This window comes from Cupressus sempervirens, chromosome 7 (assembly GCF_028749045.1).
Source record: "Cupressus sempervirens isolate cs-2001-9-10 chromosome 7, ASM2874904v1, whole genome shotgun sequence".
In the NCBI taxonomy this organism is placed as follows: Eukaryota; Viridiplantae; Streptophyta; class Pinopsida; order Cupressales; family Cupressaceae; genus Cupressus; species Cupressus sempervirens.
Window position 1 is genome coordinate 19,939,673 of NC_143124.1, and position 17,694 is coordinate 19,957,366.

At 34.1% G+C, this 17,694-nt stretch overlaps 1 protein-coding gene across 1 annotated transcript; it reads left to right on the top strand.

Annotated features, from left to right (window-relative positions):
• The first annotated feature begins 7,724 nt into the window (after nt 1-7,724).
• Nucleotides 7,725-15,774, top strand: LOC149545208 (secreted RxLR effector protein 161-like). Its single transcript, XM_089793719.1, has 2 exons — nt 7,725-8,067; nt 15,656-15,774. Exons 1-2 carry the CDS (start codon nt 7,725-7,727, stop codon nt 15,772-15,774), a joined length of 462 nt encoding a protein of 153 aa, XP_089649845.1.
• Nucleotides 15,775-17,694: the final 1,920 nt, after the last annotated feature.

The window sequence follows — 17,694 nt, forward strand, 5'->3', positions numbered from 1 at the left end:
ATAGAAGGTAAGCCATTACCCCACCGCCAGCCTTGAATAGAATTCTGGGACACCTGATGCTTAATGAATCTGCCCAAGCCTTTAGCCATAATGATGAATAGATATGGGGAGAGAGGATCACCCTGGTGGAGGCCTCTAGAAGCACCAAATAGTTGAGAAGGTTGACCGTTAATAAGAACAGAAAAAGAGGCAGAAGTAACACAACTCATAATCCAACTCACCCAGTCAGAGCTAAATCCAAAAGAAAGAAGAATACTCCTTAGAAAGCTCCATTTAACTCTATCATGGGCCTTAGCCATATCCAACTTAACAAACATGGCTCTCTCCCTTGAAGTAGCCATAAAGTGAATAGCCTCAGTAGCAATAACCACCCCATTCAAAATTTGTCTGCCAGCAACAAAACCACCTTGTTCTTCTGAGATAATAATGGGAAGCCACCTTTTCAGTCTCTCAACAATCAACTTAGTAATAACTTTGTAAACCACATTACATAAGGAAATTGGTCTAAAAAACTCCAATTGATTAGCACCCTCTCTCTTAGGAATAAGAGTCAAGAATGTAGAGTTCAAAGCTCGAAGCATCTGCTTGCTAGCATAGGATTCTTTAACCACCTCCAACAAATCGTGATTAATGATGTCCCAAAATTCCTGAAAGAATTCAACTGGAAACCCATCAGGACCAGGAGCCTTCCCCTTAGGCATGCCAAAGACCACCTCCTCCAACTCTTCCAAAGAGATTGGACGCATGAGATAATCATTCATTTGATGCAGGAGCATCTTGCATGGGAAAATTATTGAAAAATAAATAAAAAATTTGAAAAAAAAAATTGAAAAAAAAAAATTTGGAGGAGAGAGAAAGTGACAAAAATTAGAGGAGAAATAATAAATAAATAAAAAGGGAAAAAGGAGAAAAAGAAAAAAGGAGGAATTTCTATTTTCGAGGTGCATAGGTGGCATAAAATTAAAAAAATGAGAAATTAGTTGTCCTTCCATTAATCAAGGTGTGTAGGTGGCATCTTAGAAGCTTGTGGAAAGTTTCTTAAATCTTGCATTTAATAATTGTTGTGATCCATAAAGGAAATATAATTTTCTAATTGGGCCACATGGCGGTGCTTAGTTGTAATTCTAGAAGGTTATGGAAGTTGTAGAAGGTTGTGGATAAGTCATGCATGGGGTGGTAATTGCCTATTTAAGCAAGGCATATGAGCATTTCTAAATCAAGCTCAAGGACAAGCTCAAGGGGAAGCTTGAGGAGTAGAAGCTCAAGGGGAAGCTCGAGGAGTAGAAGCTTGAGAAGGAGAAGCTCAAGGAGAAGCTTGATATCATCTTGTGGGTGTTGTAAGGATCTTCAAGTATAATAAAATTTCTTGTGAAGTATTTTTTTTATTTCTCTTGGTCTCCATATTGTTGCTTTCTTGATTGTGAGTGGGTAAGGGTGGTGTGGCCCTTTATCATCATTTCTTGAGTGATAAGGGAAGGAATACAGGACAAAATAATATTTTCTTCATTTTCAGCAGGAGGAGAGTCCTCAGAGAAGAGGGTAGAGAAATACAAAATAGCCTCCTGGAACAAATCTGGCAAGGAATTCAATTGGATACCTTGAGAATTAACCAAAGAAGAGATAGTGCTCTGATTTGGGCGAGATTGCACTATTTTATGGAAAAAGGCAGTGTTTCGATCACCTTCCTAGAGCCAATCAACTCTAGCCTTTTGCTTCCAAAAAATTTCCTCTCGAAGTTCCCATTCTTCTAGAGCTCTAGATGCAAGGGATTCAGCCTTGCCAAGATCCTCTGAGAAACCTTGATCTCTAATCTCCCTTGTGATGACATAAAGATCTTCTTGAGCAAGCCTCTTCATAAAGTGAAGGTTCCCAAAGCATTGCCTATTCCATATCTTGAGCTGCCTTTTAACATATTGAAGCCTTTTACAAAATGAGAACATTGCAGTACCATATGCAGGAGCACCATCTTTCCACCAACAAAAAAAAATCATGAAGAAAGGAGTCACGAAGCCACATCAACTGGAACTTAAAAGGAGGATGCTTTGGAACATAAGCCCCTATAGCGGAAAATTTGATTGGCCAATGATCTGAACCCCTCCAATCAAGGATTTATGAAGAAATAGTAAGGGTGCCACTAACCCAACTATGGAGAGTATTAGCATGGGTGTGTCGATGTTCTGCTAGCTTTGGTGACCAGTGCATTAACTGCTATTGTATTATTAATGAATGAGAATTGGGTTGCAGTTGATGGGAAACGCTGAAGGTATAGTGGAGAAGAGGGCGATTGAGGATGGTGTGGAGAGGCTACTTGTGGGAGAAGAAGGGGCACGAGATAAAGAAAAGAGTGGCACTCCGTAGAGATAGCGTATGAGCTGCTGTCAGGGATGGTGGATTAGAGGACGAATTGGGTATAAAGATCAGGAACACATACAAGGTTGAGTGATTTGACAATGAAACCTAAATTTCTCAAATGATTGTTATTACCTTGAGCCATGAATCTGATAGAACCAACAATTTTATTCCAGTGCATTTAGAAGCTTTGTTGTGTGAAAATCAAAGACACATCCACGAAAAGAAGAGTCAAGAAACACATTACTTCGAAGAATGTCAGGATGAAGAATAGGCAGACAACAATCATGGTAAAGATAGGGTATTGCATGTGTAAAACCTTGTATGATATTGTAGTGAGTGGCCCACTTGAGATTCTATGCCTTGTTGATGTGCAGAATGTTTCCCAAACTTTTGCTTCCATAAAGCCATTAGCTAGAACCCTTAAACTCTTGTGAGAACAACAGTACCCTGGTGAACAAGCTCTGGCGAACATACTCTTGAAGTCACCAACAAAAATGGTACCAAATTCAACCCGCCCGCAACATTCAACATCATCGCTATTGCCGCTTCCCCATTTTCTTAAAATTTCAGTCTCAAGATTTATTTTCATCTAAAACATTCCCCGTTTTATGGCTTTTGAATTTGTGTAATGACATAGTTGTTCAGCCTAAAGCTTTCACATTTCTTCAGTTTTCCATTTACTCTTTCTCATAGTGTTATGTCCTATGCAAATGAAAATTGACAACTATTCTTTTTCTTTTAGCCTCCCTCCATGCATAGAACACTTGGGAGAGTTAGATGAGACCTGCGCTGCCTATTATATGCTACATGGATATTTTAAAAGAAGACACCGCCACCTACCTACAAGACTATTTTCCTACAGAATTTGCTTTGCAATAAAATGAAAAGACCACTGGAAAAAAGGCCTTCACCAATGAAAAAGACTGAATTTATAGATCAAAATTGTGTTTAATAAAAAATAGTGAATTGAGCATAGTTTTGTGGGAATATATTTTTAGTTTTTAAGGTTTTCCAAGTAGGATTAATTGTAGATAGTCAACTGAAAACTATAATCTCCGCCTTAAGGCAGGGATTAACAAAACTCTATCGTCAAACACAAATAAATTAAATATTGGGAAACAATAGGCTGGCACACGAATGCTTTTTGTATAAATTAAATGGAAGGAAACAATAGACTACTGTCCAAATGCTTTTTCTATTTATACAAATTCTAACTATTCCTAATGTTGATGCTATAATTAATGATCGCCACTCGTAAAATGTACCAACCAAATAGTTGACTATGCAGAGATTATATATTGTTTCATATATACCAATTGTGTTATATCAGTTGATAGTCCGAAATGGGAGGACGTGTTCTCATATCCTCCCAGCGCACATACCCTTCTTCAAACCTAAAATTTCAATCATCGAATTAGACGAAAAATTATTATTTTTTGCTTATGTGAAAAACTCTGATTGCTGGACTACACAATTCAAAAGGTAAGGATTCGAATTTGAAGTCTAATATACTTTGATGCTTGACTTCCCTTTTCAGCCTAGATACAACTATCGCAGTTGGAGAAAGATAAAAATTAATCGGAGGTGTTGAAATGATAGCTTCTCGATTGGTGTAATTATGAATCCCTATATTTTTAGAATCATTTAATTTCTACTCATAAAATAAAGATCCTGAAACTTGCTCAATAATCATTCGGGATATGTTGTTTAGTTCAAGAAGTAGTCGGGCAGTTTGATTATGTAACAATTAATTTAGTTTTCTCGACTGCCAGAATAGTTTTTAGGTTGTATATATTCTTTTGTTATTTTAATAAAAATTTCTTTTGTTTGTGTGCATTTCATTTCATTTTCTTAAGGCCTGTTACAATGGTATCAGAGCCAAGTTGTTGGAGAAAATAATTTAGATTGAATTGTGATTCCAATGCATTCTTTAATTTCAATCGTTGGAATAGTTCTTTCTAGAAAAGAGAATTATCATGAATGGTTTCGAAAAATTAAAAATAACTTTATTTTTAATGATTTGTGGGATGATGTTTGTGAAAGCAAAGATGACAAAGAAGAGTTGGAGCAGCCTACAGATGCAAAGGAACTCATCATCTGGAAGGGTAAAGAAAAAAAGGCTTATGCTCTCATTGCTGCCTCCATTACTGAAGAAGTAAGTAGACATATAATCTCTTGCAAGAGTGCATTTGCAGCATTAAAGAAACTCAAAGATCTGTATGATTCTCATTCAGAATTTGAAATCATTCAATTATTGATGAAGTTATTCAATTTAGAAATGAAAGATAATGATCCAATGAGGTTAGCCTCTAAAATTAGGGCTTTATTTCATGATATTGAAGCCACGGGTATAAAAGTAGATTTACAACTCACTACTTTTATTAAAGCTCTTTATCCTACCTATTCACACTATCTTGAATCTCTTCAAGCTAGTGAAAAGATGAAAGATATAACATTTGACAAACTTGTGGAGAAGATTGCAGAGAGGGAAAAAGCATTTGGAAAAAAAGATTCACTTTCAAATGTAGAGACTTTGTGTCTTGCACAGAAACAACAGGGGCAAACATCCAAAGATGAGCCTTCCAAACATGACAGTAGCAATAGAGGTCATGGAAGAAGACAATCTAGAGGCAGGGGGAATAAAAATTATCAAGGTGATAGACAATGTTCTCAGCCACAACACCAGCATAGGGATTATCAAAAAAAAGAAAGGCAATCTATACAATGCTATAGATGTGGAAAAATGGGTCATAGTGCCAATGCTTGCATAACTCAATGAGGAAGATTTGTGAAAAGAAGGAGAAGCCACTAGAAAGAGGTAACCCTCCTGAATCTGCACATTATGTTATTGCACATTGCAATGTTGGGATTGAAGAAGTTTTTAGTACTTCAAATTCTTGTTTGAATGATACTTGGTTGTTAGATACTAGAGCCACATGTCATATGACCTTTAGAAGTGATTCTTTTGAGACATTCAATGATCAAGTCGATGGAGCAGTATATTTTTCTAATAAATCTGAGATAAAACCTTCAGGCATTGGGTCTATTAGACTTAAATTACCAGGTCTTGCTGATTATATACTTTCTAATGTTCTATATCTTCTATAGTTGAAGAGAAATTTAATATCACTTGTACATATTAGAAAACAAGGTCATTCAATACAAATGTTTGATGGTATTATTGAGATCAGAAGAGATGATGATCATGTGATTGTAATGAATGGAGTTGAAGATGACAAACTTTTATATTTGAAAGGTACTTCATCAAGTTCTCAGAATTATGCAAATTTCTCACAGCATGGTGGTAATATTTCTTCCAGTTTGTTATGGCATGCAAGATTTGGTTACATTAACTATGATAGTCTCAAAATTCTAAAACAAAATGGAGTTCAAGGACTTCCCACTATCCCAAAACAAATTTCTCAATGTGATGCTTGCATTTTAGGCAAACACAGTAAACAAACTTTTCATGCTTCTATGTTTAGACCTTCTAGAATGTTGGGTGTCATTCACTTAGATTTGTGTGGGCCTATGCCCTTTCCATCAGCAAATGAAAATAAATATGTAATGACTTTTATTGATGACTATACTAGGATGTGTTGGATTTATTTATTAAAGGAGAAATCTAAGGCTTTTGATACTTTCAAAAATTTCCAATTGTGGATTAAAAATGAGACTGAACTCAATATTGGAACCCTAAGAAGTGATAAAGGTGGTGAGTACACTTCAAAAGTTTTTAAAAATTATTTGTAGGAAAATGGTATCAAGCATCAGAAAGTGTTCCATATAACCCACAACAGAATGGTTTAGCAGAACATGTGAATCAAACACTCTTGAATATGGTAGAATCTATGATGTTTTTAAAAAATCTTAAATTAATTTTTTGGGGAGAAGCAGTTCTCTGTGCTGTCTACATAAAAAATAGAACTCCTTCTACTGCACTGCAAAGTAAAACCCCCTATGAAATGTGGTACGACCATCTTCAAAGAGTTAAGCATTTCAAGGTTTTTGGTTACACATGTTACGCTTTAATTCCTGCTCACTTGAGAAATAAATTGGAAGCTAGGAGTAGAAAATGCATTTTTTTGGGATATTCTACTACTTCCAAAGCTTACCGTCTATACGATGTGGAGAATAAAAAATTTGTTCTTTCTAGAGATTTTATATTTCTTGAATTTGACAAAGATGCACACAGCGTTGACGAACAACTTTCTCATCTTGATAGATTTCAATCAAAAAAATTCTATCATGAATGGGATAATGAACTTCCAACTCTTGAAGGGGGGATTCCCTTTCTATGTCAATCTTTGGAAGTTACAAAGAATGAAAAATCTGTTGAAAGAGAAGACAACAGCTCTCAAAAAAATTTAGAATCTGAAATAGTTTGTGACAGAGAAGATAACAATTCCAAAATATCAGGAATCTTTTGTGAAGAGCCTATTGCATAAGAATGTGAACCAGCTTGTGAAGAATCTAATTCAAAGGCTTCGGAGGTTGATAAAACATCAGAGAAATCAATCTGTAGATCAATGTAGACCAAGAAAATTCCTCAGAGGTATGAAGATTTTGAATTAAATTTTTCTCTTGTTGATGAACCTTCTTCATTTTAAGAAGCAACAACAAGTGATGCATGGATAAGTGCAATGCAAAGGGAGTATGATGCTCTCATTAAAAATGGAACATGGAGGTTAGTGGACCCTCCAATTGGTGCCAAACCTATTGGCTGTAGGTGGGTATATAAGAACAAATATAAAGCTGATGGTTCACTTGATAAACATAAAGCAAGACTTTTAGCAAAAGGATATGCTCACAGAGAAGGTGTTGACTACACTGAAACTTTTGCTCCTATAGCCAAGTGGGGAACTATTCGAGCATTTCTTTCTTTGGCAGCACAAAAAGGATGGCATATACATCATATAGATGTTAAAACAACCTTTGTAAATGGAGATTTGAAGGAAGATGTCTATATGCTATAACCTCAAGGTTTTTTTCTCAAAGGCCAGGAACTAAAGGTATGTAAATTGGTAAAATCTTTGTATGGTTTGAAGCAAACACCATGTGCTTGGTATGAAAAATTGACTGAGCACGTCCAAAAACTAGAGTACAAGTATTTTAGTCTTGATGATGCAACTCTCTTTGTCAAGAAAAATTGTAGATCAATTGTGTATCTAGTTGTATATGTTGATGATCTTCTCATCATAGGTACTAATGATGGTTATATAGAATCCATTAAGAGAGAGTTGAAAAAATATTTTGATATGACTGACTTGGGATTACTTCATTATTACCTAGGTATTGAAGTGATTCAAAATCCTAAGTTCATTTTTATTTCTCAGAACAAATATATTGGAGAGTTATTATACAAATTTGGCATGAAAGATTGTAATTCTGTTTCTACTCCAATAGAGCAAAATATGAATCTTTCATCCAATGAAGGAAATAGTTTTGAAGATCCAACCAAGTACAGGCAGCTTGTTGGAAGTTTGATTTATCTCACCACTACTCGCCCTGACATTACCTTTGCAGTAGGAATTTTGTCCAAATTTATGCATAAACCATGTGAGGGGCATTGGATTGCAGCACAACGAGTTTTGAAATATTTAAAGGGAACTCAAACTCTTGGCATAAAATATTCAAGAGTTTCAGATTTCCATCTTGCTGGCTATGCTGATTCAGATTTTGATGGTTACAAAGAGCATGGGTTATCTACTTTTGGTTAGTTGATGACCCTAGGATCAACATCTATTACTTGGAGATCAAAGAAACAAACAATTCCTGCAGAGTCTACAACTGAAATAGAATATGTAGCAGTAGCTCAAGCTACAAGTATGGCTGAGAAAAATTCTTGATGACTTGCAAGAAGCACATACAACTTCATCAAATTTATTTTTTGATAATAATTCTTCAATACAATTGGCAAAGAATCCTAAATTTCATGATCAAACCAAGCATATCAACACCAAATATCACTTGATTCGATATGATGTTGAGGCAAAAACTATACAGCTAAAACATTGTTCCACTGAAGAAAAAATTGCTAATATTTTTACTAAAGCACTGGGACGTGTTAAATTTGAACAATTTTGAATGCTACTTGGCATGAAAAATATCCCTTCAGATTAAGGGGGGAATGCTAAATAATCATTTGGGATATGTTGTTTAGTTCAAGAAGTAGTCCAACAGTTTGATTATGTAACGATTAATTTAGTTTTCTCAACTGCCCAAATAGTTGTTAGGTTGTATATATTCTTTTGTTATTTTAATAAAATTTTCTCATGTGTGTGTGTGCATTTCATTTCATTTTCTTTGGGCCTGTTACAGAACTGACGAAGATGAAATCTAATGAAATGCTATCCTTGAAGCCTGAAAATTATTTTTCCAATGCAATTCTTTAATTGCCCATCTATAGACGAGTTTACAAAAAATAAATATTGACAAGTGCATTTCATTCAATAATGAATTGTAAATTTTTAAAAGATGCGAATTTTACTTTGTTATAATATAAGTTTCAAATAGTTAGGTTCAAACATTTTATTGACACAAATGTCTCAGCTTAAACGCATATAACATTCAATGCATTACAAAAGAATAGTTAAAATGTTTATTTTGTAAGATCGTGTTTTTGTATATTTTTTGTGTTTAGAAGGGTAAAATCAGATAAAGAGTCCACAACATCAGTGGATTTGACAAGTTGTTAAAAACATTAAGCAATATGCCATAGATATTGGCTGCAGTGATTTTGATGGAATTCACTACCCTACATAGTACATTCCAAATAATTAGCAGCATGCAGAGAAAGGTAAAGAATTAGGTTAACTATGGTGATCATTAAAAGACCGAGTTGCACTTCCTCTACAAAGATCAATCATAATACCATGATAAAGGTTTTCCTTCAAAATCCATTCAAAGGAGGTGAATACCAAACATATATTAAGTGTAGTTATTTTCACTACATAGATTTATTTCCATTTAAGACAGCCTATGTCAAAAAGATATTAGTTATAGTGGTTTCCAGCCTCTGAGGATACATAATGCCAAATAAAGATTCGTAATAACTATGTTCAAGTTATTCTATCTATACCTCATGAATTATGGATTAGTTGAAATGTTTTGATTTAGTCAAGTCTAATACAGTTCTAATTCAACAATTAAAATAACATAATTCTAATCGATAGTCTATAAATAGATTGTCTATAAAGAATTGAAAAAAAATGACTTCAGCTAGCTAACCGAACAAAAAAATTCCAGCTAAGGAACCCGGAACAAAAAGATAAAAATAGGACAGGCTATTAGACCTTAAGGAACAAGAGTGGTTATAATGTTAATAATATGTTATGTCAAACAATGTTTCCAAACAATACATAAATTATCCACCATTTATGTTGCAGCTATGCGGATCAATCTTCTGATTTAGATTGTAGTTTCCCTAAAAGGTCTCTAGCTCCTATCTTGCAATCAGAGTGATGGGCTTATGAAAGGCTAGAAACATAATAATTTTTATTGAAGAAATCCAAAAATAGTATAGTCACAATCCAAGCATCAACCAAAGCATAAGAACCTATCCCTACATTTTCTTTGAATTGTTGTCTTTTAATCATCTTTGTTCTCTTCATGTTTTCCTTCCTTCTCGTCAAGATGTCTGATAATTTCTTCTTTAGTCCTTCCTTCCTCTTCTTTTTCTCCATCTTCATCATCATTATCCTGCACACAAAAATACTTTATGCTGAATTCGTAAACAAATAATATAATATAGTAAAAACTCACTAAATACTATGTCAGATTACTTTTTGAAAGCTTATATACTCAAAAGTAACCCATTTGAAAAAATCGCATGAGGAGATTAGGAGAAGCAACTGAGGCAGTTGAGAAGCTGCTTGTAGATGGAGTTAAAAGTCACTAAAACCTTGTGATGGGTTTTCCCTTCAGCATCATTGGGCTGTTTAGGCTCCACCATAGCCGCAGTATGAACATTTGTTTTTTCTTCATTCTCTTTTCCAGGTACAGTTGTAACACCACTACCCATCTTTGCTTCATTTTTCTCCACTATGATAACTTCACACGCAAGAATATTCAGCATCAAATCTCCTTGCTGTTTGCTTCCTTCATTTTGAGTAGAGTGTTTGGGCTCCTCATTTTTATTTCCATTATCTTGCTGCCCTATTGTTTCCCCCTCACTTTTCTTCCTAAATAGACCACCACCCTTCTACTCTTCTTCATTTGCCTCCACTATTACTTCAGATGCAGAAATAGTTTTCACCAAATCATCTTGCTTCTCTCTTGCATTTGTTTCTGCCATTGCTATGCACAAGCAAAGAACTCAACAAAAATAAGACAATAATGGAGCTATTGAAAGAGAATAAGAAAATGGTGTCGGTGTGAAGGTAGATTTATAGGCTTTGGCAGGCATAAAGGATAGCTATAATTGCAGTTATGCAAATCAGGGTTAATGGGCTGCCATGCATGAAAATCACATAGACCTCACACTATATTTGGGGTTTGCATGTTAATGTTCCTTTTTTAAGGCCATCCATGAAGTAATGCTCATTTTATTCCAAATTGGGGGAAATCAATAATTAACGCCGCTCATAAATTACAAGGAATCTAAAATTCTCCTGCACAAAGTATGACTTAATATGAATAGAAAATGGTTAAGAAGATGGGGCATAGAGTTTGGTTTTTTTTATCCTTCTTTCTATTTGAGAGAGATTGTATTTTGTTTAGATAAGGTTATTTATCATTGTCTAGTAGTACAGTAATAGCAAAGATAGGGCTGCTAGCCTTATTAAGGAGTTCTACATAAATTGTTCTTTATTTAGATCTTCATCATAATTTTTTCTTAAATATTATATAGAAACACTCCCAAGTTAGGTGAAATTCTCATCTTTAGTAAAATAATCATATTATCATTTTTCCATTACACTTATTTGATAATTTATCACTTTATGTATCATATCATAATATTATGTAACAGCTTGTTACAATCGTATTATAACCTATAACTCACTTTGGCCAACTTAACCTAGTGATCTCTTTAGAATTTCATTATATTCTAGTGCATGCTTCCTTTCATGTCTTGGTTGTACTTTGTAAACATTGAGATTCATGTTGACTTCATACTCTTGGATTTAGTTTGATTGTGAGACTTATTTGGTACTTGTATCCCTATTTGTTTGAGTATTTGTTGATTTGAAGGGTGGGTTAGGAGCTTGCATTTCCTATAGGCATCATCATGTGATGAGAAAGAGTGTCTAGGGTAGATGTGTGGAGTGGATTTTCTTGTGTACTCCAGCCCTAAAGTAGCTGACAAGGTAACCTAAAGAATTTTTAAATAAGTGATAAATAAATTAGTGTAGGATACTAAAACATAATAAAAGATAATATTATTGAACACATAGGCTCTCGAGGGAGTTGAAACGGATGTATCATGTGAGACATCCTGCAAGAGTTTTGAAAAAAGGAACATTTTGTGGCCTCTCAAGGGAGTTGGAATGAAGATATATTTAGAGTCTTTCTTCCTATCTTTTTTTCATTTATGTCATTTGTTATGATTTTACATTTTATTCTTGTGGTTATCTTGTTCTATAAAAAAAAAATAGTCTATGGTTATCCTTGTTTCTAAGGGTCTCTAGGTGGTGCATTACACATCCCCATTCATCTATTTCTTAGAATATTATGGTTTCATGTAGTGAAAAAAATATAATGTGTTGGTGAAGGTGCTAAAAAATGATGTGATTACTCAATGAATCAATGTGTATAAATTAATTGAATGTTTTTCAAATATGTTGTCATATTATCGAAAGATTATGCTCTGTATTAAATCCAAGAGTGATAAGAAATTGAGGTATCTATAGGATGACACATATGTGGAATGTCCTATTACATTAATGGAAAAATAGAATCTAGTAAAAAAACATTCTTTAAATTGTAGACATCCTATGAAGTGGTTCTCATTAGCAGAAACGTAGTTCGTTGTAAAAAATGGAACCACCTATGGAAGAAGGATTGTCAAATGAAAGTCCAAGCCCTATTGTTAACCCATATTTTACTCTGGAGGAGGATGAGGAGAAAAGCGATCTTACTACTAGGCTTATTGCAACTTTGTAGGTTAGCTATACTAATCTTTGGGATACCATCAAATAATTGGAAAAGGAGCACAAAAGGTTGGACCCTTGAGAAATGTTCTTTGAAATGGGTCTCAACCTTGCTATTTTTTGAGAACAAATTAAAAATACGGTGGGACAAATAAACTAGAACTTCAATGCTTTTGGGATATTTTTAAGGATAAAGGAAGTATTACATGAGGAATCATTGGTTTAGTTAGGGTTTATTTTGTAAAACATATTACCAAAAAGTGTATGAAATGTAACGGTTGGAATATTCTTGCTTCCTTTTTTAGGGAAACCACCACCATTATATATATATATATATATATATATGAAGATGAGATGTAAAGAAAAACAAAGTATATAATACAAAGTAAATCCATTTTGATTGATATTTAATATTTTTGTTATTTCGGTGGCATGGTGTTTTCTTTTTCACTCTAATTATTTTACAATAACCAAATGATGTATTTAATTATCACTTTTCAATTTTGTGTGAATTGTAATGTAATTTTCTTGTAAGTGTTTACTGGTTAGTACATAGTATACATGCAAGCATGATTTGATGTTTGAAGTGATGAATTTTTGTGAAATGTTTCAAATTTCATGTCATATCTCCAACATGGATGCACAACATCTATCTACATAATACCATCTATTGATTATATATCTCAATGGTAGAAGGTTTTGTTTCGAGCCAAATGTATTGAATGAAGCCTCAACGTTCTTCAATTTTTTGGAATGGTGACACATCTCATTCCACTCTATACCACTTGTAGTGGACATCAAATAGATGTCTCATCACTTTCAGTTACATTCCCACTTTCATCAGCTTTGCACCCAATATAGTTTTTTTGGACAAACTTGCATTTATGCAAAAGATTTAATCATGTAAGATAATTGAACAAGAAGCCATAAGGAAAAATACTTATGAACCACAATTAAGATTAAAGAAATTTATAGCCACTAAACTTATTTATAAGCCATTTAACTTCTTCTTTCATCATTGCACATGGATTTTCAGTAGTCACTAGTCTGGTAGTTGTAGTGCTCATTAAATTTTTTCTTAGTTTACTTGGTGTGGTAGAGTGATAGTCATTTATTGGTAGTCTATAGTTATTATTCTATAATCCATTAGTTTTTAAATTGTGAATCCAGATGGACACTCCAATTCACTTGACATGCAAATTGAAAGAGAACTAGAAGGCCTGTTTAGGTGATGTACTAGATGAAAACCTCCTATCAATTTGTAAGGAGGTTGTGCCCACTATGGATTTCATTATTAATTCTATGAAAATAGTCATGGAGGACAAGTTTGTGGAGAATGAGAAAAGGTATTGTGTCAACATGAACCAAAGTCTCCTCTCACAAATATCCCAAACATAAAACTTTATGAAGCCTACAAAGCCTTCAATGCTCTTACAAGCACTTACGAGGGGACTTTATGAGGATTTTATCCCTTAAGCCTCCCTTGTTGACTCATCCTTGCCCTTTCCTCCATCCACTCACCCTATGACATGTGTCACTCTATGATTGGCCATAAAGAAGCACAATCCATGTGCTCTCCTCTAATGCAATCTGAGCCCTCCATGAGCTTTTCCTCATCCTTGCATCTTACCCCTCCATCCCTCAAGCCCTTAGCCTATAAATTGGATCCCTTCCCAAGCCATTTCAACACTATCCTTAAGCTAAAGTTACCATATCATTTTGAGAACAAACTCCATAGCTTTAACATACATCCACATCAAAATCCAAATCCTCCATTGAAGCTATTTTGAGTATTTGAGCATACATACCAAATCTAAGCAAATAGACACATCCCTAAAACAAGAGAACAATCTCATTGAGAGAGCCCCTTAATGGCTCATAGTCTCATTTGAGTTGTTTCCTCTTTGTCTCACTTTATGTTATGTTTAATAAGTTTGTAAATGCTTTTGATTTCTTAATCTAGTATTTCTTGCATGCTTATTTCTCATATACAGGATCAACAAGTCCTTCATGCGTAGAAATATTTAGATCCTTCTTTAGGACTATTTGTGCATACATTTGCTCCCTATGTAATATATCCAAGTGAGGGGTGATTGAGACTTGTATTTGCATCATTTTTTCTTTAATAGTGGCCTCTTTGGCTAATAATGTAGCTAATTCCCTCTGAGTGTGAAGCGTTTGAGAAAATTGCTTCTCACCATGTGCAAGATTTTAGGGTAGTTGCATACTGGAGAGCTTAAGTTTGCTCTCAAGGTTTAGAATTTTTGGATTTATATCTTGTGTGAACCTAGAAAAATTACACAATTTTCTATAAAGGAAAAAGATGTTCCCTAGTACAACCTAAGTTACCTTATCCAATTTCTTGGCTAGGTCAACCTGTCCCAAAATAATGTTGTTGGCTATCTTTTGGTTGACTTGGCCTAGAAAATTCTTCTCTGACCATTCCATGAGTTTTACATTTGTATCATGGTCTTCATTATTTACTTGGTCAACTATATCATATAATTGCTCAAGGATTGGCCTGTTTGAAGCTGGAGTTTGTAGGCTGAAGGCATCCATAAATATATCTTTGATCTCATTCATTGCCTACTTGTATTTGTAGTCTTTCATCAATGCCTCTTGCCTCCTTCTCGTATCCATTGCACTCTATATTTCATTCATCTTTTCTTTAGTTAAAGTGCTTGAATCATAATAGGGTATTTGGATTTCTTCATCAAGCTTAGGAATACCATAATGAATGGTCCTAGCTACCCTAGTAGAACTTGAGCTTGGTGTACTGACTTGTAAGGTAAACTTGTCAGTACTCGGCTGCTAAACAGGTTTGGTAGGAGTTCTGTTTCTGGAAATTTAACTAAAGTTCATATTATAGACTCCTCTGGCGAGATCGTGAACCCAGAGCCTCGGGAACGTAGAAAGACCAGCGGGAATGCTAGCAAACTAGATTTAATCAAATCACGTGTCGATAAACCCAACCAATGAATCTGTCGGCCAATCTTTCAGTGGGAATGTGCCTAAGAATAGCGGGATCATCATTCTTGCCTTGTGGGAACGCTTACTTTTCCCATCTTAAACTTCTTAGAACTATAATAAAACTTTGTTCGCAAGATCGTCATTCTCACTTGCAAGAATGTTGTAAGGCCATAAATCCATGGGATCACTCTGTTAAAAAGAGCTCTCGAGTTTTTGGCTTGTGGTTTTAATTTTTTTAACAGTCTTTCCTGTCATTCCCGCAATCCAGATTCATGGCGAGATTGCCATTCCCGCGAACAGGAACTCTAGTGGGATCGTGAACCTGCTTGCGAGAATGCAGGTACCCTCGTGGGAATGCTGATTCTCACATTTTTTTTGCAGGAACACTCCCTATTTTGTTGGTCTGGTTATAGTCATTGTCACTTGTCTTTGCAAATTGAAAAACAATGAACTTTTATGTCTAACAACCCCACTTTTAAATATATTTTAAAATTTTAACTATGCTAAATTAGAATGATTTAACTATAATTTATTAGGTCCTTAATTATAGCTTAGTATAATTATTTAAGTAATTTTATGACAAAATAGTCAAAATATAAAATATTTAACTTTATATTTCTTGTCCTTGGGTCTAGGAACTAATTCCCATTTATCATTCTTCTCAATCTAATCTAAATATTCTCTCATAGATTAAATCCAAAAGTCATCTTTACTAGCTTCATCTATACTTTTGGGATATATTTGGAAAATCAAACATAGTTCTTTTCTTTACACTTTGTTCCCTTTCATCATTCCTTTATCCTTGACACCAATAATCTTATCAAGAACATGATCTTTTATTAGATTCTTATTAGGTGTCACTTTTCAACTCTTACTTCTCAGAATAATACCTATAAACAACTATCTAGTGCTACATCTTTTCCAAATACAATATCTCTTCCAAATATAATCACTTCATTCTCTCACTATACTTCTACTTGACCAAATATTTCTCCAAACTCAATACCATATTTGCATAATTGCATCGCATAAAAATCTATTAGATCACTTACTCACTTATAATTCACAATCAATTTTCAAATATTTATACTTAACCACAAGGAAAACAACTTTCATTTATACCAAGTCCTTAGATTAATTATTGAGTTTTCTTTGAGACTTTCTCAATTTACAATTTCAATTAGACCCCATTAATATAATACAATATATCTTACATTACATTTTTTCATAATTACATAACACTTTCAGCTCATAATCATAAAAAAATTTCATATGTGCAACCATACACTTTAGTAGATCAACCATGCCATCATTGTCACATCTTCAACCTCTAACTAATTGCACTTAACTAGATTCTATCTCTATTAGGACCTCTGTCTATATACTATCTTCAATAAATTTTGAATAACTCTCACCACTCGTTGACTTTCTGCATGCATAATTAACCATGTTTTTGGGACACTATATGGAACACGTCCTCAACTAAACATAATGTTAGCTATGATTGCTAAACCTGATGAATTCAATGTATGTTTTCTTCTTTGTAAGTCTTCATAGAATAACTGGTATGTTGACATCAATCGAAAATATTTAAATGAATGCAATATGTAATCATGCTAACAATATCTCAAATGCTCCAATAGTGCTTGGATACTCCCCCATAGGAATATCATAACCATTAATGCTAAAAAAAATTGGTGTCATCGAATTGGCCAAGAATCCAGTTTATCATAACAGGACCATGCACTTTGAATTGAAACAACACTTCATTAGAGATTTGATGCAATAAAAAATGGTTGAATTGAAGTACATCAACACAAATGAGAAAAAAACATAGTTATCTTTATAAAGGCTATTGCAAAGGATCAATATTTTTACACTCAGATTGAATTGTTCGCCCGTTTAGCATCAAAGCGGAGTATGAATATTGATGCCGTGCATGAGAAATTACATGAAACCCATACTTCAATTCCACCACATAACACAATCAGTAGATTCAACATGAAATTCAAACTTCAATCTCACCGTCATCTTAGTTTAGGATGGAGTAATCGATCCATTGTTATTGGGGATTTTTTTGTACTTTTTAAATCAGTCTTTGCTTCACTTCCATCACCAGTGTAGGGTAAAATAAGGTATAGGTTGTAGTTTTTGTTGTTTGAACTTCTGTAAGGAGCAATTATCTGATAGATTGCCACTGTAGGTTTATGGAGAGCATAAATTTTCACTTGTTTTTTTCTAACAAAAGCATCACTGTTGTAATACATTTGTAATTAGATGT